Source organism: Acanthisitta chloris, unplaced genomic scaffold (assembly GCF_000695815.1).
Source record: "Acanthisitta chloris isolate BGI_N310 unplaced genomic scaffold, ASM69581v1 scaffold7435, whole genome shotgun sequence".
NCBI lineage: Eukaryota > Metazoa > Chordata > Aves > Passeriformes > Acanthisittidae > Acanthisitta > Acanthisitta chloris.
Genome location: NW_008675305.1, coordinates 337,608 through 363,228, shown reverse-complemented (window position 1 = coordinate 363,228; position 25,621 = coordinate 337,608). Strand labels below are relative to the sequence as shown.

The 25,621-nt window shown below is 47.3% G+C and overlaps 1 protein-coding gene across 1 annotated transcript in view; it reads left to right on the top strand.

Moving 5' to 3' along the window:
• The window catches only part of LOC103803155 (BCL-6 corepressor-like), a gene marked incomplete at its 5' end in the record, with an annotated part of 23,784 nt that extends 472 nt beyond the window's left edge, over nt 1-23,312 (top strand). Inside the window, 7 exons of the mRNA XM_009075691.1 lie at nt 5,267-5,595; nt 5,930-6,199; nt 12,234-12,400; nt 19,258-19,403; nt 20,549-20,626; nt 20,842-20,992; nt 22,182-23,312. Of these exons, the coding sequence (XP_009073939.1) occupies nt 5,267-5,595; nt 5,930-6,199; nt 12,234-12,400; nt 19,258-19,403; nt 20,549-20,626; nt 20,842-20,992; nt 22,182-22,476 (1,436 nt within the window). The remainder of the gene's footprint in view (nt 1-5,266; nt 5,596-5,929; nt 6,200-12,233; nt 12,401-19,257; nt 19,404-20,548; nt 20,627-20,841; nt 20,993-22,181) is intronic.
• Nucleotides 23,313-25,621: the final 2,309 nt, after the last annotated feature.

The following is a 25,621-nucleotide window of genomic DNA, read 5'->3' as shown; positions in this document are numbered from 1 at the left end:
ATATATTTCTGTAGATGTCCATTTGTATAAGGACTGACACCTCCTCTTTAAGAATTGCACCATAGCTGGTATTTGTCAGACAAGAAAACGTGTTTGTGTATGTGTATGTAACTATGTGTTTGTGTGTGTGTGTGTGTGTGTGTGTGTGTGTGTGTGTGTTTTGGCTTTAAATACTCTTTTGTAGATGATGTGAAGATGAAGTTTATGTCTCTAGAGGAGGGCTGGGAGGGCGTACAATGCGGGCATGCTTTGGGGGAGGGGGGGAGCAAACAGGCTGCTGGTTGATGGAAGGGTGTTTAAAGGTAGTTGATGTAAGAGCGTTTAACCACACGTAGGATTTGAGGGGCTGTGAGCCTCTGAAACAGCATCAGCACAACTAGCAGCTCTTGATCTTGGGAACCCAACACCTCCAGCACCCTCAGCACTGCTGGGTTTCCCTGCCTTTCCCAAGCCATATGCTCAAGAGCAAAGCTCATCCTCCTCCTGACAAGGATGCCTTGCTTGTTTGTCCTGAGCATGTCCTGTAATCCTGCCACCCGTCTTCCTGGGCTCTTGGCAGAGATCTTCCCAGCAGCTCTCTCCTAAGTGGGGGGGTCACTTTCTTGGAGCACTTCAGCTTTCCGTGACTTGTTTCTGGCTGCTTCTTTCCCCCTCACTCCACTTCCTCCTTTTCCCCATCCTTTCTTCCGTTTCTGCCCATTCCCTGCTCTGGGGAATTGCACATGGAGACAATCTGCCAAATTTTCCTTGGGATGGACAGGTCACTCTTCTGTCCCCACTGTCCTCAACCCGCGGTCACATTGTCTGCTCTGATGTTTTTCACCTTCCCTGTAACATTTGCTGCTGTAGTTTGGTTGGAGAACTGGTGGGGAATAGCGTCATACAGCTCACATGGCCGATCCTCTTGCACATCTCCTGCATCTCATGAATCCCTGTCCCCTCTGGGTACAGCTGGGAGCCCTTGTTTTTTCTTTTTGGGTAAAAGATTGCAAATACTTCTCTTTCTTCCTCTCCTCTTATCCCTCCAAGCTGTCCACCTGTTTTTGAGGAGAGGCTGTTTCTGGGAGTGGGAGCTCTGAGTTGCATGTTTGGGCTCTGTCCTCCTTCACAGAACTGGGAGCTTCACCAGACCGGTAGACGTTCACACTCCAGCTGGCCTAACCTGTAGTTTAGTTGAGATCCCCATAAATGGGAGAAGCACGAGGAGAGTGAATCCTCTTGTCCCATGCTGTGGGTAGGACTGGGTCCAGATCATCCTGTGCCAAGTTTTCCTGGGTAGTGTCCCCACAGCAGTCACAAGCAAAAGTTTCAGCTTCCCTTCAGTCCTAAAGCTCCTTCTGTCCTTCCCCTCGGTAGGATTATCTGAGAGCAGAAACCCCCAAACTTTGATGCTTATTGATGGGGAAGGTTCTCCAAAAGGATTCGTGGAGCAGGAGATCAAAACTTGGTTTAAAAGAAGCTTTGACTCTTACTTCCTTGCTTTATGTGCTTCCTTGGTGAGTGTGGTGTTGGCTCAAACACCCCTGCCCATCACCTGCCCCACTTTGTACTTTCAGAGAGAGATTCCTTGTACAGATTAAACGAGGGTCACTAACAAGAAGCAGCATTGTGTAAGGATGCTCTCACTTTCCCCTGCAATGCCTCCCGTGGCAGTGACAGGCTTTCTCTAGTGTGTGACCTCAGGAAAGAAAAAGAGGTGGCTCCCGATTTATGCACCATTCCCAAAGGCATTCAGGTTCAGTCGCCCTATGGCTATGAAAAACCTCTTGGTTTTGGAAGCTGCTGTAAAACCATAAACTTGACTAAATTACGCCTCACTATTCTTTGTGCAGAGGCACTGGAGATCGTTCAGATCATTTTGCTGATGCTCCTCCAGCTCTGTTGAAGTGTAAACCTTTGAATCTCCTGATACTTAGTTCTCTAGGATGAGGATGTTTTTCCCCATTGTGTGACAGAGCATCCTCTGCGTGACAGTTGCATGAGGATGGAGATTTCCAGCTTGTGTGTCTTGCTTAGGACTAGTTCTCAAACTTTCCTTAAACAAGCAGATACTGTCAATATGAGAATACACAGCTTGCAGCTTTTTTTTTAATCTAGGGCTGGGAACAGCTGTTCCCTGTGCCCAAGCACTGCCTGCAAACGTGGTAGTCTCTGTTGGGGAAGCTGGTTGTATCCCAAGCAGCAGGCTGTAACTTGACATTGATCCTGCCTCTGCAGGATGATTTGTTGCATGTGCCTGCAAATCTCTGGGAACATGGAGGGTTCTGACTTCTGGGGTTGTTGCTCTAGTTGTGTTCAGCCTGTGAAGAAGCAGAGGCTCTGGGGAGACCTTATAGCACCTTTCAATACCTAAAGGGAGGTTAAAAGAGAGTTGGAGAGGGACTTTCGACAAGGGCATGTGGGGATGGGGCAAGGGGTAATTTAAACTAAGATCAGGTATTAGGAAGAAATTCTTGACTCTGGGGGTGGTGAGGCACTGGAACAGGTTGCCATGAGAGTTGTGGATGCTCCATCCCTGGAAGTGTTCAGAGCCAGGTTGGATGGGACCCTGATCAACCTGACCTAGTGGAAGATGTCCCTGCACTTGGCTGGAGAGTTAGAACTAGATGATCTTTAAGGTTCCTTCCAACCCAAACCGTTTTATGATTGCAAAGTGACGTTGCCAAGGCACATCAGGTCTATGAGCATGGGGATGCTTGCAGACTCAGGACATCATGTTGCTTGCCCAGCCCCATGACCAAGGCAGAAGCCACTCTGCTGGGTCCCAGCTGAGCTTGTGCCTCTGGTGGTGTGGTAGCCAGCTCTTCTGATGGTTCCCCAGGGAGCGCCCAGTGCGAGGAGAAAACCCAAGCAGCATGTAAACAAAAGCCGTGAGGAGAGGAGCCAGGAGGATGTTGCCCAGTGGGAAGGCTCTGCCAGCCCCTCAGAGCTGCCTGGGGTGGCAGGCAGCGTGGTGGCCGCTGGCCTGGCAAGCAGGAGGAGGCAGCTGCTGGGGTGGGAGTTGAACAAGTGAGCATTCAGGTGATGCGGCAGCAGCTGCTTTTCCACGTGGACCTCTCTGCAGCCTGCTCCTGCGGGAAGGGAGACAGGTCCTGCTCTGAGTCACACTTGCCACAACCCACATCAGTCAGAGGCCAGGGGATTTTTTTAAGGTTTTTTTTTTCATGGATATTTGGAGATACTCCTTCTCACTCTTGTTTTTCTTCTCCCTTCACGTGATCAGAAAGATGGGGTGGGATTCCAGGATTAATCACTTTCTTCTTCTCTACCTGTGTTGTATTGCATTCCCCTTGGCTTTTTCTGTGTAGTGTTGGCCTCTTGCAATGTTATTGATCCTGAAACTCCTGGGCATAGCGTAGCTACTCTCATCTCTTAGCTCTGGCACACATTATCCTGGTGCCTGCTGTCACCACTGTGGAGGGTCAAAGTGGAGCACAGAGTTCACGTGGAGCTTGCAGGCAGGAGTACATATCTTTTTGTGGTGATTTTAGTGCCTCGGCGTCTCTGCATGGGAAAGCCTGCAGTTCTTTGAGATAAGCTTCTCTTCCTGTGTTGTTTTCCTCAGTCCTTTCAGTATTTCTGGCCTTCTCCAGACCTGTGAGTTTTTCATTCTACTCTGGTTTTTCTACATGTACCAGTTTGTTCCGTTTGCACTCACCGGGCTGCATTGCTGCAGCTTTCCATCTCTTCTTTTTTTCCCCCTTAGTAGGTGATTAAGTAGATAATGATGATGCTTCTGTATTGGAATTGGGCTTTTCACATGCTACTCCAATTAAGTTAGTTGGGAACTGGAGAATTAAACACTCCTTGCTTCATGCTGTCTGCAGAGCTGGAAAAACAGCCTTGCATCCCTAAACTCAGTCTACAACTAGGCGCCTTCCTTCAGGATTGCAGAGCCTGAAAAACTTACTGGATTTTTGCTGAACAATCTGCACATCGTGTGTCCCATAAATTCCCTGACATCTGCTTGGCAAGCCGTGGTATGCATCTTTTTCTAGAAAGTGTCTCGAAAGAACTGAGGGATTTCTGTTTTCATCTTTAATCTAGAAAGCCTTCTGTGAGTTGCTTTCACAGATCTATTTAAAAGACAGCAGAAGTGTGAAACTGCCCACCAAGAGGATTCTAGATTTTATTTTCTTTTTTACTGGCTGGCTCTGGATTGAATCTCTTTAAATAAAGGTGTCTCTTCTCTGAGCACCTGCTTATTTGCTCCTGCCATCTCTTCTGTTCTGAAAGTAGCATCACTTCAGAGACTTCTCGGAGCAAAGGAGTGCTCAGGGCTTTTTCTGCACCTTCCCTCAGTGGTGTGGTATTGTTTGGCTGAAGTGTCCCTTCCTTTCCAGCAACCTTTAATTTTTCTGCAGAGCAGTTGATTCTGAGGTCACCTCAATCCCTTCCCAGGGGAAGTTCAGACTATAAAAAGTCAACTTTCCTGTCCTTGTTTTGTTGTAAACCTGCTTGCACTCTGAAAAAAACCCCAAAACTAACCATGTGTTTTGCATGTGGTCCAAACTGTGGGATCCAGCTTGTTGGAGCTAACCCCTGGAGAAAACCAGCCCTGCCACAGACAGCAGAGCACTGGCCTTACTGCCCCAACGTCCCAGAAAGACTCACTTCTGGAGGAGTTGTAGGGAGAACACATCTGGTTGCTTTTCCTGCAAAATCCCTGCGCTTTCTGGTGGAGAGCTTGCACAGAGCTTCTGTAGGGACGACTCCTGGAGTAGTCTTTCTTCTCTTGGCTTATTTTTGAAGTCAGAATGCTGCAGAGACGTTCCCTGTCTTACGGCTGTCTCGGGACTAAGCTCAGCATTCCCACCTGTGCTGTCCCACTAAGACCTGATCCATGCTCCTACCTCTCTTTGTTTCCCATCCTCCCCTGCCATCCCTTAACACCCCCAAGCCGAGGGCAGACAAGCCCAGCTGGGCCCAGGTTGCTGGAGGAGTTGGTTCCCCTTCAGATAAGGCAGTTCCAGGTAAGGAGGCAAGTTATCCCCCCAGCGCACGGTGTGGCACGCCACCCTTCAGCCCATGTCCCGGCACCCGGCGCATTTCATCCCGGGGTTTTTATTAGAGCCTGATAACTGTTCATGTAACGTTAACTGGTGAGATGCTATTTACAGTTTGGATGTGGAACGCTTAAAATATTAATGATTTGAAAATGTAATTGTAGATCTCTTAAGCAGTCGAGGAGCTTGTGTTAAGTGCTAGCAATGCGTCTTCCTTTTAACGCACCGTGCGATGTGTAATGCCTTTCCTTCCCATTTAGGCTTGCCCGTATTCCCGGTGTCTCCGCACATGAAGAGCCTTTCATCCACCAATGCAAACAGCAAAAGGCAGGCTCAGCCAAGCTGTACTCCAGCCTCGAGGTTGGCTGCCAAACAGCAGAAAATTAAAGAAAGCCGGAAGACAGATGGGCTGTACACAGACGAAGAGGAGGATTTCCAACATGCATCTCTGCTGCAGAAATACAGCGGGTGTGAGAAGCCATCAGGGAAACGACAGTGTAAAACAAAACACTTGGCACTGCAGGAGAGGAGAAGGAGGTCATCTCTGACAGGGGATGACACCACAGATATCGAAAATGCTGAAGATAAGGTATCTTTATTTAGACTTAATTGTCCACTGGCCTGTGAGAAGGCAGAGCCAGTCTGCTTAAAACTAACACGGTGTTGTGCATGCACAGTAGTGGGGATTGCATTCAGATTCATCTGTGGATGCTTTGCACATTTTGTATTTGCTTGTCTTAACCCAAGTTAAAGGCACCATTGCAGGGGGTGACGCATCTTGCGTTTAAAAGCTGTGGCAGGTCTTTCTTATAAAATTAAACATGAGTAGAAGACTGTAACTCTTTGCTGGCAAAATATAGTCCCATTGCTGTACTGCAAAAACAAGGATAAAAAAAACCCCCACACCATAATGGTTTTGACAGGTCACGGTAACGAGGAAAGTCAGGAAGCGACCGGAGCCTACTTCAGACTGCGACTCCTCGCCGGCCAAGCCGTATGAGCAGAAGCTGTACGAGCGCCTGCCGCAGACTCCCTCATTGCTACCCATCTCACAGCCCTCGCAGCTGCCGGTGCTGAGCCCTCCCCAGGAGACCACCCTGAGCCGGCCCATGCCGCCCGAGGCGCGGAGGCTCATTGTCAACAAGAACGCGGGGGAGACGCTGCTGCAGCGTGCGGCGCGCCTGGGCTACGAGGTGAGGGCCCTCACGCCCTGCGGGGCGATGCTTGGGGTTTCTTCCTAAAGTTAAAATCCTCTTTCTGGTTGCATAGAGGGAAATGCTGTGAAGTAGCAGCTTTCAGCTCAGTCGCTGGAATTGGTGGCGCTGCGTTCATTCCCTGGCGTGCAGTGCTCTGGGGCAGGTTGCTGCAGGAATGAGTCCCAACTGCTGTTGGATGCAGCTGGCAGGGACACAGGGTGAGCAGCATCCTGCGTGAACGAGCGGAGAGTAAAGTTTTATTGGTAACCCTCACTTCCGTTTAAATAGAAAACATCTGCAACAGAGCGAATGTCTTTTTTTTTTCTTTTTTCTTTTTTTTTTAAAGCAATCTTTATGGTGATCTTTAATGAGCTGTATGTTTTCTGCTTTTGTTGTTTGTGGAGAGCTTGTAGTTGCGGAGAAGGGTTTTATTTTCTGTTCTTTTCTCCAAGGAGTATCTGGTATGTGACACAGGATGTAGCGCTTGGAGTGTCCTCTTGCATGATCAGACGCGTGGTAGGAGCGCTCTGCACGCTTTATACTCTGCGTCTGGAGCTGTTTGGCAGAGCTGCAGCAATGTTGTCTAATGAAACGACCCCCTGTTGCTGCAAAAATCAGAAACCGATGAATCCCTTAGCTCTGCTGTTTTGAAGCATGCTTTTATTGGGGAGATATGGGCATGTAGGTATGAGCGTCATCATTGCTCAACTTCAGGTCTTGTGCAGAGATGGTTCATTGCAGAGAGCGACTGCTGCCTTTGGCCTGGCTGCAGGGATCACCGTGGTGGTGCTGCTTGAACCTTGGAGCTGGGCTTGAGCCCCCAGGGGGAAGGTGCCATCAGCCCAGGTCCAGGTGTGGAGCCTTGGGGATTTCCTGAAACCTTGAAATGCCCTTTGTATAGCTGGAGAGCTTTGTGTGGAGAGAGGCCTTGTCCAGCTCTGGAAGGCAGGGTTTGTTGGGAAGGTTTTATTTACCCTAGACAAAGGCTTCTTCTAACCCAGGGCACTTCAGCTCTTGCTGGGAGGAGAAGTGGTTGTTGCAACATTGCTATGGCATTCTCCATAATTTAAATGGTTTAGTTTTCTATGAATCCAAAATCACAATGTGTTGTAGCATGTGCTCTGAGCTATCAGTGTGTATTTTACTCCTGCGTGGGGTCTGTTGGGGTGAGTATGCTTGGGCACTTTGTTTTCTGTGCCCGGCACGCTCTGCTGAGCACAGCTCAATGGGAGCAGCTCCAAAACTTGGTGATGGGCTGACATCTAGCTCAGGCAGGAGCCCAGGGCTCTCCCTTGGCTTTGATAGCAGGAGCTCTCTGCAACGTTGGAGGGTTGCAGAAAGCTGGGGATGCCCAGGCTCACCACAGTGGGCGTAACCTTGCGTGCCACCTTGCCTTCCCATTATCAGTTGCTCGGGGATTTTGATTTTCTGACTGGAATTCACACAAAAGGTCAAGCGAACACCATGTTTTTAATAGGCATAAATATTCAGATTGTTTGATTTGGTTGTTCAGCCGGTGTTGGCAGCATAGCAGTTGGTTCTGTTGTTGGTGGAGCGTGGGGCGGGAGAGCTGAGCAGGGCAGGGAAGGAGCCTGGTCCATGCACCTAAGGTGCTGCTGAGCTCTGATGCTGTCTGTGTCTGTCAGGGCTCAGAGTGGTGGGTGACTGTGCCGCCCTGTCAGGGCTTCATTCGTCCTGTGGTGAGCTGTGATAGTTTGATCAGCTGGGGAAGCTCAGTAGCATAGCTGTGGGGTTTCTCTTGCTAGTGATGAGAATACCACAGTTAGCAGAAAGCTGGATTTCCTCTGTCTCCAGAAAAATGAGAATGGTCAAGAAGTTAGAAATTCCTCTTAAAAAAAAAAAGAGAAGAATCTGGATGGGTCAGAGTAATTTGCTGCTCTGTGACATGTGGCAACTGCACATGTCCATTTCTGCCACCCTGTTAGTGCTGCAGCCTTTGGTGGGCACGTGGGGCTTCCCATAGCTGCAGTGGTGGCAGCAGCCAGGCGGCCCCTTGCCAGCCTGGTGGAGTTTGCATCATCAGGGCCACAGCTTGCAGGGGATGCCGAGTGCTGATTCAGGACTCAGAGCTGGAAGTGGCTGGCACCGCAGGGCACCGCCGAGCCCCGATGCTGTATTGTCCTGAGACCGGATGAGCTCGTGCCTGTCCTTGGCAGCCTGCCTGCCTGTGCAGCAGGGATGCCCTGGGGCTGTGCAGAGATCTCACTCCAAACCCAGAGGCAGCGCTGGCACCTTCAGCACGCAAAGGTGCTGGCAAGCTGTGTATATCACTGCTGGACCCACGGGCAGCCCAAATGCTGCTGGGTCATGTGCCCAGAGTGCAGCTATACCCCAGATCACTGCGGGAAGGAGGACACAAGCGGTTTCAGTTTGCGTATAAAAACTGATTGGGAGTCTGAAACGTCGAAGGACAAATGTGGCTTGTGTCTGGTCAGATAAATTGCAGGGCTCCAGCCAACAAGGCTACTTAAAGACAGTGCAGCAAATGGTCTTCGGCTCTGGAAATCCATGCAGTGTGAGCAAAATCCAGCCGAAGCTGGTGGAAGCTTTGCCTCTCCTTCGCTAGGCTCCTGCACCAGGCCTTGCTTCAGCAAGGTGTTAGCATCCCATCCCAGCGTATGGGCACTCTCAGATCCATTCTGTTTTCCCCATTTGAAACGAATGACTTGAGATAATGGTAGTCTTAAAACTGTCATTTACTTTTTGTGAAGAGGGGAATTACAGGGAGTCTTTTTGGGGAAAAAAATTGCGAAAGGCTTGTGTAATGAATTTGATGGGGGAGGAAACACAAGCGGTCTTTGTGCTGCTTGTTGCTTTTTGGTGTGTGTCTGGATGTGCTGGTTTTGGCTAGGGTAGAGTTAATTTTCTTCACATTGGCTAGTGTGGGGCTGTGTTTTGGATTTGTGCTGAACACAGTGATGATAGTATAGAGATGTTTTTGTTATTGCTGAGCAGAGCTCACAGAGAGCCAAGGCCTTCGCTGCTTTCCGTACCGCCACGCTGGTGAGGAGACTTTGGGGTGTGTGGGAGATTGGGAGGAGACACAGCTGGGACAGCTGACCCCAATTGACCAAAGGGATATTCCATACTATCATGTTCAGTATATAAGGTGGAGGGAGGAAGGAGGTGGGGGGATGTTTTGGAGTGATGGAGTTTGTCTTCCCAAGTCACCGTTACGCGTGATGGTCCCTGCTCTCCTGGAGATGCTTAACATCTCCTGCCCGTGGGAAGCAGTGAATTAATTCCTTGTTGTGCTTTGCTTGTGTGTGCAGCTTTTGCTTTCCGTATTAAGCTGTCTTCATCTCTACTTAGGAGTTTTCCAGCTCCTGGCCCTCTGATTCTCTGCCCTATCCCTTGGGTGGTGGAGTGAGTGAGCAGCTGTGTGGTGCTTGGCTGCTGGCTGGGGTTAAACAACAACAGTGGACTTGGAAAGTTTTCTGGTCAGTTTGGTACGAAGTCCTTCCTGGAAGGCAGTGAAATTAGAAGAATGTGTGGTGTGTGACAGGAGTGATTGAAAGATGTTTGTTTCCAGGGGATTTAAATGCACATGAAGGCAGGACCAACCCAGGCACAGGGCGAGAGTTTAGCCTGGGGGTATGTCTGGTACAAGGGTCTGGCGCTCAGTCTCCAGTGTCACTGCCACAGAACCAGGAGCTCCTGAGCATCATCCTGCCCTTGCACAGCTCCCTCAGGGCTCCTGCACCCTGCCCAGGAATGAGCATCACTTCTCAGGTTTGGTATGACACTGTGGGGAAGTGTTGCAGCTCTGCTTATAATGCCTCACCCAAGGGCTGTGTTTTGAGGTTGGATGAAATTCTTGGTGGCACATGTGTGCCCAGGGCATGGGGGGGAGTCAGGGGAATGCTGACCTTCTCCCTTGGAAAAGGAGCGGGAGCTGCTGCGGGGTATGGTTGGAGAGACTGGAGCGAAGGACACCTCTGTGTAGATGAAGATAGAGTCTGCAGATTTGCATATTTTAACGTTGCTGTTCGCAACTTGGCTAACAAACTGCAGGCAGCAGAGGCAGTAGTGGCACATATCTTGGCTGGTGACGTGCTAGTTTGACTCTTTGGATTAACTGCGAGCGATTTGCAGATTGCTGGTTTAAATAGAGCACCTGAACAGTCTTTAAATTGCCCCGTGGCACTCTCACAGCCTTTCCCGAGAAATGCTTGTGAAACCAAAAGTGTGTTTGTGGCACCACATGTTCCTGTATTTGGCAGCGATGGCTAATTTTTTTTGTAAATTGAATAAATCATGTTAAAAAAAGTTAATGAGGCATTTAATTAATTAACAATGTAGAGTTTTATGGTCTTTATGGTTACATTTTGTGGTTAATGACATTCTTCTTATAGCCTCTTAACACAGAATTGCCCGACAAAATTAGCCTTTTCGTCCAGTAGTAGGTATTCCGCCCTAGGATGAGCCTTTGCTTTTTGCAAAAATAGATGAAAGGTCTTTTATTTTGAGTTGCAGAATCTATTTTAGATGGTAACTGCATGCTAAAAGTGGAGCTGAATACAGCAGCTGCTTCTGCTACCTATATCCATCTGCTAATTTGCCTGGCAGGGTGGTCTGGTTTTGAAGGAAAATTCATACCTCCGGAGTATAATTTTGCACAGTCCTTTCTTATGGGCTTGAGCGTGTGCAGGATAAAGAACATCTGTTCTGGACAAATTTTTGGTCCTTTGGGCTGATTTGCAGGAACATTCAGAGCCCTGCTTGGTGAGAGGTGAGCCTGAGGGGGCCCCGGGTTAAACTGGTGGGTGCATCAAGTGAAGGTGGGTCCATCACCGGTGGCAGGTGAGGGATGCTCTGATGCCTGGGACGGGCAGCTCATTAGCTCCTGGCTTTAGCCTGGTTAGTGAGGGCCTGCAAAAGAGCAGCTTCATGCTGTATCCTGGATACCAGCTCTCGAGTCAGGTATACCCAGAGCACAGATTATTGTGGGCTTTCTGGTAGATTTTGAAATGGGAAGAATAAATGCATGGCTCCTGATGGTTGTTTTATTCTATTGCTTTGGCAAAGCAAATACTCAAGCCCTCCATGCCATGTGTGGTTTTGCAAGGATGTCACTCAGCCTTTGAGAGGAACAAATGCAAAATTAATGGTTTACTGCTAATCTGGGAACGTGGGGGCTATGTTATGCATTGAGCATCTCTTAGAAATGTGTTTTGTTTGGGTTTTTTTTTCTTTCATATCTGACACAGATCGAGGAAGACTTGCACCATCCTCAGTTTTTGGTTGAGTGATGGAACAGTCGTTGTTTCAAGGCTGCACGACAGCATAGAGCTGAGTCTGGCCTAGGCTCTGGACCGTGGTGTATTTGACTGCAAGATGAATTGTGTTAAATTCAGATGGCTTCCCGCGGCGCCGGGCTCGTTATTGGAACCTGGTGCCTGGCTTTAGCTCTGCATGCACAAACCAGGGCGGGAGAAAATGGGATTTCCCTCATGTTGATAGAGCCGGGCTGCTTTTAGTTTGCTGATAGCAAACCATCCTTTGTGTGTCTTAAACGTGTTTTGTTTTGGGTCATGCACTTTTTCTTTCTAAAATCAAGCTGACGTTGGCTGTGCTGCTGTTGCACTTGCAGAATTTTCTCCTAAAAAATGCAGATGTAAGAGGAAAAACCTTCCCACTAGCCTGACACGTGGAAGTTCTGGGAATTGGAAGGTTGTGACATTGTCTGTGAAATACACACATTTCCCCCTATGTGACAATTCTTGACATTGGGGGTTTCGGAGCGGTCCCTGTTGGGTGCAGAGCTCTTGGTGTTGCGTTGCCCAAACTGCTCTGCTCACGGAAGTTGTCATCCCTGCAGAGTCTCCTGAACAGACAGGTCTTTCAACAGCTCCCCCTTTTGTTTTCTTTTTGACTGACTCATCCCAAAGAGGGTAACTTAGGCATGTCATAGGGATTTTGTTGTTTGCCTTTTCCTTCGAGTAGAAAAATGTGTGCATTTCCAAAGCAAGAAATAACTGGATGTCTCTGTTTTCCCTCCTGTTTCCAGGAAGTGGTTCTGTATTGTTTGGAAAACAAGGCGTGTGATGTGAATCATCGTGACAACGCGGGTTACTGTGCCCTGCACGAGGCCTGTGCCAGAGGTTGGCTGAGCATCGTGCGGCATCTCCTGGAGTACGGCGCGGATGTGAACTGCAGCGCGCAGGACGGAACCAGGTTAGCAGCACCCCTGGCCCAGCACCACCGGGCAGGGGTTTCTTTGGCCCCACGGTGGGAAGGAGTGTCCCTCTGCTCTGTCCTTGTGCCTTTATCCTCCCCTTATGCCACTTCCCCATCCCGCATGAAACCCTCAAAGCAGGTAACGCCGCCAGAGTTCTGCACAGTGTGCTTTTATTGCTGGTTGTTGGTCAGGAGCGCGAAGGACTCTGCTCTCCTCTGCTCTCTGGTTAGTAAAGCAGTTGGGACACACTTCTCTTGTGACTCGTTTTTTTTCTTCTGGGAATTTCAATCAGTTGTGCCTTGACTGTTTCGGTTTGTTTTTTGTTTTAGTCAGTGAAATTACCAGCTGCAGGGCAGGAGGGAGTGATACTTCAGCTGCAGTTTGCTCCTCTGAGTTGTGCCAAGAGTGCGTTTTGCCTTGTTAGCAGGGTTACTTTTCAGACCACTTCAGGCTTTTGTCGCGATTGGGTGTGCGAGTCCTATATATGCCATATAAAAATGTTGTTTTGCTGAACTGTTGAACTCTCTGCTTATTTGATACTTCGCATTTACTTCTGTTTTGTGGGTTTTTTTAAAATCCCGAATTAGCCTTTCAGTTTCTTTCACAGAATAGTAGGGATGCTTAGTTCCTGTGCTGGCAGAATAGATAGTGAGCTTTTCTCTCTTGTTTGGTGGAGATAAAAATGCTGCTCTGCACCTTTTTTTTTTTTCAAGCTTCCTGTGTATCTCCTAAAGTACCTCTTTGACCACCTCTGCGGGGCTGACCTTGGTGTAACTTGTCTTCAGCATATGCAGAACGTTATTCAGTCTGTGCATTTTGGGGACAGGACGGTTTGTATTCTGCGAATCTCCTGCAGCTTGTTATCTTAATGGTTTATCGCATTCCCTATCACCATCCAAATAGCCGGGGAGGTAAAATTAGCGTAACTAAGAGCCTGCTTCTTTTTTTTTTAAGCTCTTTATTTATTAACTTGGGAAGGGATTGGTCAGGAAAACAAAAAAGAGGGCTGTTTGGGATGGTCCTTTAGAAGTTCCTGATGGTCCATTGTTTACTAGCCCATCACCGGCTCGTCGAGGCCCGAAGGAAACCTTGGAGAAACATTGAAACGGACTGGATTGCTAGATTCCTCCTCTGTCGCCCACTTTTTAAGAATTCCGAGCTGACTAGGCTGCCAAACAGCCTCGCATTTTCTGCTGCCTTCAGCTTTAATATGTGACCTGTGCAACAGCGGCGAGTTGCCATAAAAAGAATCCTAAATTATTTTTGTCTCACTTGCTGGAATAACCTATATAGAAAATTCTTCCCAGGAAGTTTCTGATCAGTCTTAATCACCCGCCAGTTCAGTGTCCACCTTTGATTTCTATTCACAGATGGAGCTGATTTTCAGGAAAGAAACTTGGCTAGTGTACCCTGAAAAATTGTTTTGGGGAAAATGCATTTTAGAAATGAACATAATGATGATCTGATCATAGATGGTAATGTGAGAACTCAGCTTGCTGTTGCCTCTCTTTTCGGAGGGCAGACTTATTTTTCATTTGGAAAGCTGCCCAACAGACAGCATGAATCCAAACCACGTCTAATATACAGATGGAAGGTGGTCTGGATGCCCTGAGTTGGGCAGGACAGAGAGCAGAAGCTTCTGTAAGGAGCTAACTTTTGATCAGTGTTATTCACTACCTTTTGGCAGGATCAGATTTTTCTGTCTCCGTAGAGTAAATCAGTCATCCTCAACTGCTTTTAAAATTCAAATTCCTGAATGTGTTCACCCATTGGAAAGATACTAAAATCTTACAAAACATAAAAAGCTCCAAACAGACCCATGATCAAAGACTTCTCCTCCTCCCTTGCTTTGTGAAAAATACTGAATATGCTTTATTATCCCCTCTGCCACCTCACCTAGCCAAAGGTACTTTTGGTCGTGCTGGAAACTCTCAAGTCTGCAGACAGTAAGAGTGGATGTGTGGGGTTCTGTTCAATCCGTTAATGGAAAGCAGCTCAGAGGAGTGATGTAACTGCACGAGCTGTGATATAGCTGCATGTGCTGCGTTGGTTAGTGCAGCAGCCTGGAGTGTCACTTGGTTCCCAGCTGCCTGAAGCTTTGGTCTGTGTTCTTGCTGCCTCTGCAGTCAGCATTTTGGAAGATGCTCTGAAAAGTTGTGACAAGTGAGGATATGGCTTTAGCCGGTACGGAATGTCGCTGTGAATGTGAAGGATGTAGGAAAGTTCTGCGAAGTCTGTGCAGCTCTCAGTCCTGTCTGAAGTGCTGCAGGTGCTGTGATCGGTGCCCTGGTTTTGCATGTATTTTGGGAGTGAAGTAAATACTTGAGCCTCTAGCTTTGGTGTTGTCTTTTATGTACCCACACAGCCAGTCTGCCTAAAGTTCAGTAGATAAGGCAGCCCTTCAGCCTCCAGTTCCTAATACTGTCAGAGATCTTGGTGAAGTTAGAAACAAACAGTGCCAGACAGTAGTGGCAGGGCAAGGAGGTGACAGCTTTTGAGGGTGTAATATGGTGCAGTCCTTCCCTTCACCCTCAGCTTGGCGCTGAGGTTCTGCCCCTTTCAGCCCTATTCACCTCACATCTGGCCAGGCTAAACCTAAACGTGGTAGGTCTTCTGTGTTTTTCCCCTTAAGCTGTACGCTGATAGACCACATGCAGTGCCTGCAGACCCTGAATACACAAGCGCTCTGCAGCTGAATTAGTGCCTAATCAAAGATTATTGTAGAACCCAGCCAGATCTTTAAGACCTGTCTCCGAGGTGCAGCAGTCACTAAGGGCTCTTAATCGTCTTACCTATAAATAATAATAGACCATGCTTAAGAGGTGAATGCTTCCCTTCCCTGACAGGACCCCAGTAGGTGCAGTAGCTCAGCAGGGGCGTTGGACACTGGTGCCTGACATAGCAAGGATGTTTACCGCCTGTATTTGGCCTTATCTCCTTGTTATTCTCCTCTTACCTCTGCAGCATGTCCTAGCTGAACCGGTGCCACTTTAGAAACAAAGCCACATGCCAAAAATACAGGCATCCCATGCCTGTTTGCAAGGGCTCTACATCGCTTCAGAGTTCGTTTGCTAGACTCGCTCTCCGCAGCCAGTTTTGCCGTATCCTCTTGCTGGCAGCTGATGAGCTCAGCCTTTTTTATTTTTTCCCTGGGAGGACCATGCCAAGATGGCTCTCTTCCTGTGTCCTTTCAGCTGGTCTTGGCAGAGCCATCCCCTTCAGCAGCTAAGTGCGTTAAAGAAGACTCAGCCTGCGTATCTGCCCTCCTGCAACTTGTGCCTTGCCTCTTCCGTGGGGCAGCGTTGTGTAATGCAGTAGATAGAAGTAAAAATAAAACCCCAAAATATGGTATTGCTCGGCAAGTTGCAAAGACCTCTTACTGCAGGGAGCAAAATTCTGGTGGTGCCTGAAAGGCTGAGAGCAAACCCTGACTGGTCTAAATAGTTTATAATTTTGGTGGTGGAATGATAAACCCCCAGTGAAATGTTTTCCTAACTCTAGTGGCGGTAAAAATAGTAGGAAGAATGCAACAGTACACAAGAGAGGGTTGAGATGTGTGTCTTCTGTAGGATATTGCAGCTCTCCAATGTCCCCAGATCCTTCTGGGGCCTTTTGAAGGGTTTGTTTTAGAAACGAGCTGTACTACGTTAACTGTACCATTAGGGATAGAGAGTGTTTATTTCCACGATGCTCAGGGTGGAAAGATTGTATGGGCAAAGCAGCCCAGGAGAGGACTCCCAGGGATTTTTTTTTTTCACATCTGAAAAAGTTGCCTATTCCAATAGTCGCTTTTGCATCCTACAAAGAGGATGGTTAAACCCTGCCAAGACTGAAAAATACTCCCTCCTCTGCTGGCCCTGCTGGGAGAAGGAAACGAATAGCTCTGCCTTTGCATGGTCCCGCTCATGAGCTTGCCAAGAAGCTGTTCTAGCCAGTAACAGAGTCTGTCAGTGCTCTGTTTTTGCCTTTTTTTTCCCCTTGACTTATCTATGGGGAATCTCCTTTTCTTCCCCCCTCCCTGCCAGTGTTTTCTTTCCTTCCTTCTATTTATTGTCCTTCCTTCCGCACAACTTTACTACGCCTTTCCTTCCCTGTGCCTCTATCCCTCTCATGCCTGGGGAGGCTCCCTGTGTGCTGTCAGGCAACAAAGGAGGGTCTACCTGCCCCGCTGCCTGCCCCGTCAGGGCAACAAGGGAGGGTCTCCCTGCCCCGCTGCCTGCCCCGCTGCCTGCCCCGCTGCCTGCCCTGCTGCCTCTGCCCTGCTGCCTCTGCCCCGTCTGGGCCACCACGCTGGGCTGGGTGACCTGTAGAATGGGAGAGGGAGGTTCCATCTCGGGGTTACAGCCCATGCACTGTGATTTTTCCTTCCTGGGGAATGCCCAGGTGCCCTTTAATAAACTTGCCTGAGTGTTGTTAAATCAGTTGAAACACTGGGCGGTGATTTAGATGCTGTTTTTAGTAAGTTAAGGGATCATCTTGAATTCATTACTGCTTCAAAAGCCACTTAGGTAAGTCATTTAAAAGAACCCCAAAAAACACCACAAGCAAGAAAACCCACCAACCAGTAATCCCACGACACTCTCCAACCAGAAAATCGTAATTTTAAAAACAAAATTTAAAGCAACTTAAAATTAAAGGCTCTGGTAAAGTGAAGGAGTAGGGGAGAAAAAGCATCCCCAGCATTTGGCAACAGCCTTAACCCTCATCTGTTCCCGGTGCCTGTTGCCAGACTTTGAGCCCGGGATGCTTCATGCCCAGTGGGGGACAGGAGGGCTGACCTTTCCCTGGAGATGCTCAGAGTGCCGTCACCCGACGGCTCAGGCCTCAGATACTTGCTGACAGCCAGAAACGCGTCGGCACCTCTGTTGTTACCTCTTGCACTGTGTTGCCTGGCGTGTTCAGCACTGGCCAGATCCTGGGGGCAGTGGCTCAGGCACATGATGCTGCTGCAGTCCCTGTGCTGCAGCACTGAGGTGGGGGTGGGAGGGTGAGGCTGGCTACTGCAGCACTGTCTGTATCAAAGGCAGCAGATAGTTTCGGTGTTATGTTAGAGACGTTCCCTCAGAAACTGAGAAGGGATATCCTCACCCTTTGCAAGTGATCCTTACGGACCTCTCTGGTATTAAAATTTGGAAGTGCCTTTCCAAAGAGCAGTATGTGTCGATTTGAAGGCATCCACACGTTGTGCTTTCTGCTGCCAGGGGTCTGAGGGGTGGCACAAGCTGGATTGAGGCCTGTGCTCAGCAACTTGAGGATCACCTGCTCCTTCACTGTGTTGGTGGCATGGGGTGTGCAGGAAGTAGTTAGCATGGGATGAGCCCTCTCTTTCTAGGGAATGAGCCACAAGTCCCCAAGTGCACCTCGTCATGCCAATGTATCGTGCTTATGTCAAAGCCAAAACGGCATACAGCTTTCCAGAGAGATGGGGGCAAACAGGAGTTCTTCATGTGACAGATGTTCATCACCCTACTGGAAAGTACTAGGAGTAGACACATCTGGAACATCTTTTTGAGATAGATCAGAGTCCCACTCCGACCAGCAATACTGTGTGATAGATGGGAAAACAGTGGTGTGCCGTCCTCTTCTGACTGATTTGATCCTCCTCTCCTCTGCCCTGAGCTCACGTGGATGCCAGTTCAGGCCAAAGCAGTGGTGACATAGAGGGGACATTGCCATGTGAAGCAGGAGTGGTGGGACATGACCTCTTCTCAGGAGGGAGTTCAAGCCCTGGTTCTTAGCCGAGCGTTGCTTGGCAGATCGGTACATGGAGCAGAGAGGTTTGCTTGGCTGCGCTTCCAGATGACTTCCCTTGTAACATCATTCTGAAAGCTTTCCAGGAAGGCAGTGTGTGATCCTCGTGAAAGTCTTTCCTTGCCTTTTAATACAAGCTCTCTGAGAGCTTGAAAGCCTTGTTGGGGGGCAGCGGTGCTGACAGCCTAAAGGAGGAGTGTTGAGCTGACCTGAACTGCCACAGTCACTGTCCCTGCGTTTGACTCCCCTTTCAGTTCCCTGTTCTTGCTGTCTAAGGAAAAGATGGGATTTTAACACATCTGCATTAGTCTGAAGGGTAATACGTTCTACTTCCAGACAACTCCCCCTTACGTGTAATCAATTTTAAAGGCAAAACTTAATGCGATTTATAATCAGTGATAAGGAATTCTAAACCTGGAATTGCAGGCATGTGTATTAATGAATAATCCTTCTGTAGGCTCACAAAGTCTATGTCTGAGCTTCTATAGATTGCTCGTGCAGTGTAAAATGCGTTAATTTCTGGCTGGACTACACTTAAAATAACGTTTTTCTATCCTCTGATTAGAAGAGTTGAATTGTGCTGCAGATATATTCACGAGTACTGTTTAAAGAGGATACTCGGCACAGAAGTTTAATTCCTAGCAAATTTTCATAACTTATTTCTGTGCACATAATTTTGGAGCTTTGGGTAACTGATTTCCATGCTTGCCCAGAGGCAGGCTGAACGAGCCTTACTCCACAACACCCTGTTAAATTGGCAGAGATTTGGAACGGTAGAGTGACTTGCAGCAAAATTATGTTTGTGAGGCTTCACGCAAACTCCTGCTTTCTGTTACAGCGGTGTAATTATTTTACTGGCCCTCAAAATATGTACAGCAATGAATAGACCTAACAGAAATACCTGCCCTGAGCTGTCTATGAAGACAGGAAGGGAGGGGATGATGTGCAAGTAAAACCGACAATGAGATGATTGGCAGCTGTATTAATAGCGTAATTTTCTATAAATAACTTTGATCTGCAGTCAGAAGTTTCTTGTCAAACACATTTGCATAATGCTGTTGAGTCAAAATGTAACATCATGATTTTTTTTATTTCCCCCCAGACCAATCCATGACGCGGTAGAAAACGACCACTTGGAAATTGTTCGCCTGTTACTATCTTATGGTGCTGATCCCACACTTGCAACCTACTCTGGGAGGACCATCGTGAAGATGACCCACAGTGAGCTCATGGAGACCTTCCTCACAGGTTTGTGGCTGTGTTACTTGGGGCTTTGCTGGTCATGGCAAATGTTGTTCCCTGGCCCTGCAAAGTTCCTACCAGCTGGTGGGGATGGCTCTGTGCCCAGGAGCTCTAGGGTAGACTGCAGTGGCTGCTCTCTGCCTGCAAAAAACCCAGTGGCTGCAGGTGGGAAGCACAGCCATGCATGGGGGCTCCTTCTAATTGAAACTCTTAATAAGTCATAAGGATTATTCCACTGTCAGATTTGATAGGTAGGTAGGAGGTCAGTGGGCTGTTTCGGTGCCTTCAGTTTTCTGCTTGAAATGAAAATAAGAAACTTGCCAAGTCGAGTAGCTGTTTGTTAAACATTCTCATGCTTTCCTGTGGTCTTGCCTTTTATCTTAAAGTGTTTTTCTTTGTTTTTGTTTTCTATCTGAAATTCTGTAAAACTACATTAGATGCTCTTGTCTTTAAACATGTCCATATCATAATAGGGTTTAAGGGGGTTTTTTTTCCTGTTAGTTTTGGATGAAAACATTTGCATTCCCTAATAACTTCTCTCTGAAAATGTTTGTAGTGGTCACAGTCAATGAGTTTAAGAACTCATCTGCTTCAGTGTTTATATGGTGCAGTGTAGGAAGCACATAGGAGTATCAGGACTCAGGTACAATCCAGTACCTTTGACTTGGCATCCTTAGTCTCAGTATCTTTTCATCAGCTCAACTAGTACATCTCCCAAATTATATCTGTAGGAAAGAATTGCATCTTCTGAACATATCTGTGTGGAAAAACCTTTTTTCATCAGTTTATTTGGGGCCAAAGTCTCACCTTCAAGTTAGTGTCCAGAATGACTGTGACAGCTAAAAGGTGTGGCCCATCCTACCTTTGCAGAAATAAAATGCCTCTCTCAGTTTCCGAAGCTTAAGGCTGTCCTTGTCTACCTGTCCCTGCTAGACCTTGGGTGATTATTTGATGTGGTGGGTCATTATTTGACGTGAGAGAATGGTGTGTGTATGCTGTTGTCTGTAGTGTGTGCACCAGGAATATGGTGTGGGGTTTTTGGATGGAAGGTTTGGAGGATGCAGATTGAGACTGTATGACACACGGCCTGCTAAACTTGCCAGCTTTTTGTTCTCATCAGTATGTTTTTGTTGTTGTTTTTTCCTCTCCAGAGTATTTAACTGACCTGCAAGGTCGAAGTGGTGATGACCCTGGTTTGTACTGGGATTTCTATGGCAGCTCTGTGTGCGGTGAGCAAATGTTGCCCTTTATTTCTTTGTATGTGGAGACTTTAAAAACATGGGGCACGTGGGGGTGGAGGCTGGGGCTGTTTTGTGTTTATGGTGGAGGAAGCTAGAAAGGAAGCAAAGTGATTGTATTTACAGATCACGTTACGGGGAAAAAAAGCAAGACCTGCAACAGTCTTTTCAATGCTGACTTGGCACCTTTATGCAATTTTATTTAGATTCGAAAGATGAATCTGGATTTGACGTCTTGGCAAATCCTCCCGGCCCAGGTGATGAAGATGAAGATGGTTTTAGTGATGTGTTTGAGTTTGAATTTTCGGATGAGCCTCCCTTACCGTGTTACAACATTCAAGTGTGTCTCTCTCAGGGGTAAGAGCAAATACAGGTGTTGGGGTAAAAAAAGCTGAGATGATCTGTTGGGTTAGTGGCAGTTTGTGTCTGTGAGAAAAAGCATTTGTGTTTCCATAATGACAGTGAGAGATAAATGCCATAACTGCTGGGGGTTTTGTGGAAATAAGCTAATAGGATATGAGAGGGGAAAAGGCTGATATGTCAGGGCTGAGTTTTGAGTGGCATATTCATGAGTGGGATGAGTGACATTTGAACACAGATTCCTTCCCTCATCCCAGACAGGCAGCTCGTTATAACATCCCGAAATACAAGTGCTTCTAGCACTTAAATTTGGATATCATGTTTGTAAGGTGTTGTTAATTGTATTTTATGGGCTTTTCTGTTCTGCTGAGTAAACATGCTTCGTGGCTGACAAAATGACACCATTTCTGCTTTCCTAGACTTCATAGCAAAACTGGTTTAAAGCTCTGAATTGGAGAAAACAAACATCTTAGAGAAGATTCTGTGATACTTAATAATAAGCAAAGACCTGGAAAGTTGTGTTATCTGTTATAGTCAAGATATAAATTAGCTTTGTAAACAGCTACTGTTTACCATTTGCACCAACTTTGATGACAGCTGTGGGAAAAACAGTTTTAAGTATTGATCACGCAGGAGTGTGGGCTTTAGCATGTTTTTGTTATTTGGGTGATGGATATAACATAAGTTCCCTGAAGTGGACAAGTACAAAGATTGAATTTTAAAAATGTATTCTTTTTTCCCGAGAAAAAAAGAAGTCCAGTGACTTCTATTTAATATTGGCATCTCTGGAAGTCAGAGATGCTGAATTTTCTGGTTGTAACTGTAAGCCATCTCCTAACTCGCTAAATGAGCGTTGGGCTCAGCAGGGCAAACCTTCAGCTGCACGAGCAGCTGTTGAGATGGCTGCTGGCCCAAGCATGCACTCACCAGCCCTGGTTTTATAGGCTCCAGTGCCCCTCATGCCTGGGCCCTCCTCCCCCGAAGCTGTGGGCAGCAGTACTGGGAGTGAGCACATACCTGACTGCACATCTGTTCCGTTGGCCGCCCTGGGCGGCAGTGTCGGTCTCAGAGGGGCTGTGTGTGGGGTGCAGGCAGGGAAGGTTTGTCGCACAGTGACGTGGTGAAGTGTCAGGAGGTCTGTGACATGCTGTCGGTTATTGGAGCCTCTTTGTCCTTTGCTCCACAGACCACGGAACTGGCTTCTGCTCTCGGACGTCGTGAAGAGGCTGAAAATGTCTTCGCGCATCTTCCGCTGCAACTTCCCCAATCTGGAGGTTGCCACCATCACGGAGGCAGAGTTTTACAAACAGACTTCCCTCAGGCAGTTGCTCTCTTGTGCTACGGACCTCGAATCTTTTAACCCAGAGAGCAAAGAGCTGTTGGACTTGGTGGAGTTTACAAGTGAACTCAAGACTTTGCTCGGCTCGTCGCTCCACTGGGTGCATCCGCACGAGGACCCTCCCTTTGACATCCTCTGGTGAACCATCAGGCCATTTAATGTACAGTGCTCTATACAGTTCCTTCTTTATGTATATGTGTTCAAATTAAATTGTTTCTGTAAAGAAAGGACACTATTAAATATGAAAATATCTTTCCTTTATATAAGAGATCTGAATTCCAGTTGGATGGATTTTGGAAGAATTTTTTTTTAACCTCAGTCAGTTTTTACAAAATTGTTATATAATGTTTCTTTAAATGCACACAGGCTTTGGGATAAGTTTGTTATTACTCGGAACACATGTTTTGTTTTTTTTTTAAAGAACACACCCACACATTGACTTTGTTTCATACAAAGCACTGATTACACAGAACATACTTTTTCTAGGTGATGTGATCAAAGTCGTGTGGCTTGTTTGGGAGGTAGAATTCAGCAAGGCACTTGGTGATACTCTTTTTGGTTTTTTTGTTTACAGAATTACCTGCTTTGGCCAGGTAAGCACTATTGAATATAATTCAGTAGTTTGTAATATAAATTAAACCATATCCATACGCATCAACTAATTGTAAGAACTTTTATATCCTAATTTAAAAGCTGTGAAATTTAGTTTTCACACATCAAACCGGATTGTTTATATATGTTTAAACATTTTATGCTCTTTATTTAAAGAAGACTTTGAACTATTTTTTCTGTACCTTGTAAAATATTGAAAAACTAACATATGTTGAAGTTGCTTGAAACTGTACATAAACTAAATTTTCTGAATTGTGTGTTTATGTTTGAGATCTGTGTTTTAACTTTGTAAGTAAATCTCCTGCCTTTGTATTTATATTTTACAAAAATTTTCTTAAAGGCAATAAAACTGTTGAGAAATGAAGAGGCTAAAGTGACTCCCACTAATTCCATGCCTGGTTGTGAAACGAGCTTCGACTCATTGATGTTTATGAAAAGAGACTCTGGGCGTAGTTTCCAGTGTGGAGCAGAGCTGGCACAGGTGCTGGGGAGCAGATGATGAAATCTGAGGTAGAATCTGTATCAGATTTCTAAATTCAAGGTTGTGAGAAAACATCTGCCAGGCGCTTTTGGTGGGACAGAGGTTTATAAACTGTGTTCGCAATACTTTCTGCATCGCCTTGTAGTTAAAGAATTGGGAATAGATTAAATTATTTTCCCTCCTTTGTCATCATTTTAATTTGAATTGGCTGAATTCTCTTTTCACTGGAGTCTGCAGAGAGAAGAAAAATAGTACCAGGGGAAATGCTTTAGTTTTTAATGTGGAGCATTAAAGCTATGAGCACACTCGGGGGGGGAATCTAAAGGGACAGTGACCAGAATTTCACTGTTGTGCAGCTCAGGAGCTTGTGTCTAAGAGGCTGAGCTCTTTTGGGCTTGGGCAGACCCTCTCTGCAGGGCCTGGGTCTGCCCTTCCCCTTGTGGAAAGACGTTCTGGCTGGGAACCCAAACTCTTGAGGTTTACTTTGTGGCTGTTCTTAACACTAGCATGTCCTGTGATTGCCAGTTGCTTCTGAGATGTTAAAATCACACTGCTGTTCTGATGAAGACCAGGACAATCACCAAAAGGGGCTTGAGCAGACTGCCTGGTCAGTCTGAGAAAAGCATCTGGGACAAAGTTTCGCCACTGTCGTGAAGGTAAGGGAGAATGATACCTCGTTTCTGAAGGTGCCCTGGAGGGAAAGATGCAGAGCTGGTGTCTTTTGCCAGACATTTGTACTGTGTGGCTTAGAGTGGGGCTGTTCCTGTGGGTAAGGTGGTTTTGCAGCTGAGCCAAGAGGTGAGAGAAGAGTCCAAAACCTGTCTGCTGCTGGCAGCTGAAATTCTGCTTCTGCACAGGACATGGAATTTTTAGTCCTAATACAACTACCAACATCTTTCTTCCAGACATTGGATATGGAGGATGAGGGTTTCTCCTGAGAGCTTAAACGTGCACACTGAGTTTCATTGTGAGTCTCCAGATTTGCAAGGATCTGAAACACAGATATCCAGACTCTCTAGTGCTGGCAGCTTTTACCCCCTGATTTCCCTGGAAAGAAGAGGTAGGCCAGAAAATTAAGGCAAGGGAGAACATTAAAAACAATTGTTACAGACACCTTTATCTGATCAGCTGCATAATGCTTGGATGACTCGAGCTGGGTATAAATCAGCTTCGTGCCACTTCAGGGGTGTGTGGCAGACACCTCACTTCTCGCTGAGCCCCTCAGGCAAACAGCAGATTGACACAGCTTCCTCTTCTGGCCAGCTCCTCCTCAAATAATCTTGAGCACGTGCTGCCCAAACGTCTCCCTTAGTCAGCTTTCCACTATCTGCTCCGAGTACAGTTGGGTTCTCTCCATGCTGGCGCTTGCATCGTGCTCAAATACAGTAACAGCCTCATGCTGTTGTAATGCAGAGTGTGTGCCTGCCCCGGGGCCTGTCTGCTCTAAAAATAGGGTCATGGCAGGGAGCACCTGATCGCAGTGCTGTCCCTTGACATAGCGCAGACGTTTTTATCTTCTAGGATGTACTTTTGAAAGAGTCTTTGCTGTCTGAGGGTGCTTGAAGGAGCACGGAGGGCTCAGTGAAACTGGAGGGCAGCATCCCACGCTGCTGGGGGCACGAGGCTGGTTTGGCTGACCCTGTGCTGGGTGGTTTGGGAGGGATGTTACGGGAGATGCTGGTCGCATGTGTAGGTTTGCAGTGGGCAAGCCCAGGGGTTGTTCCTGCGGGGAGAGGAGGGGTGGCAGCATGCCAGCTGGGAGTGAGCTCGGTGACAGTGAGCACAGGCAGGGGAGTGGAAACGCTGCTGCCTTGCCAGCACTGGAGCTCTGGATCCTGCACGGCACAGAGCTGGGACTGCGCTACCTCCGACCAGCGCGGCACAGCAGGGCTGCGAGGGGCTGTGTTCAGGGTTTCAGTTTCTGCACTCATGCTGATCTTTAAAGCACTTTCCTGTGCATCCTCCTTGGGCCAAAGATGTTTGCTTCACACCACTGGCATCGTTCCAGGTTAATAAAAAATAAGGAAACAGAAACGCAGCCTTTGGGGATGGTAAAACCCTGCTGATCCCATTTCTTGCCTTCTGCAAGGTAAGAGTGCAGCGTTGATGCTGTTGGGGCTAAAGCCGAGTTGTTTTCTTGAATTTCCCCTGCTTATCACTTGGATTTGCCTGGCTGGGAGTTTGTGCTGCCCTG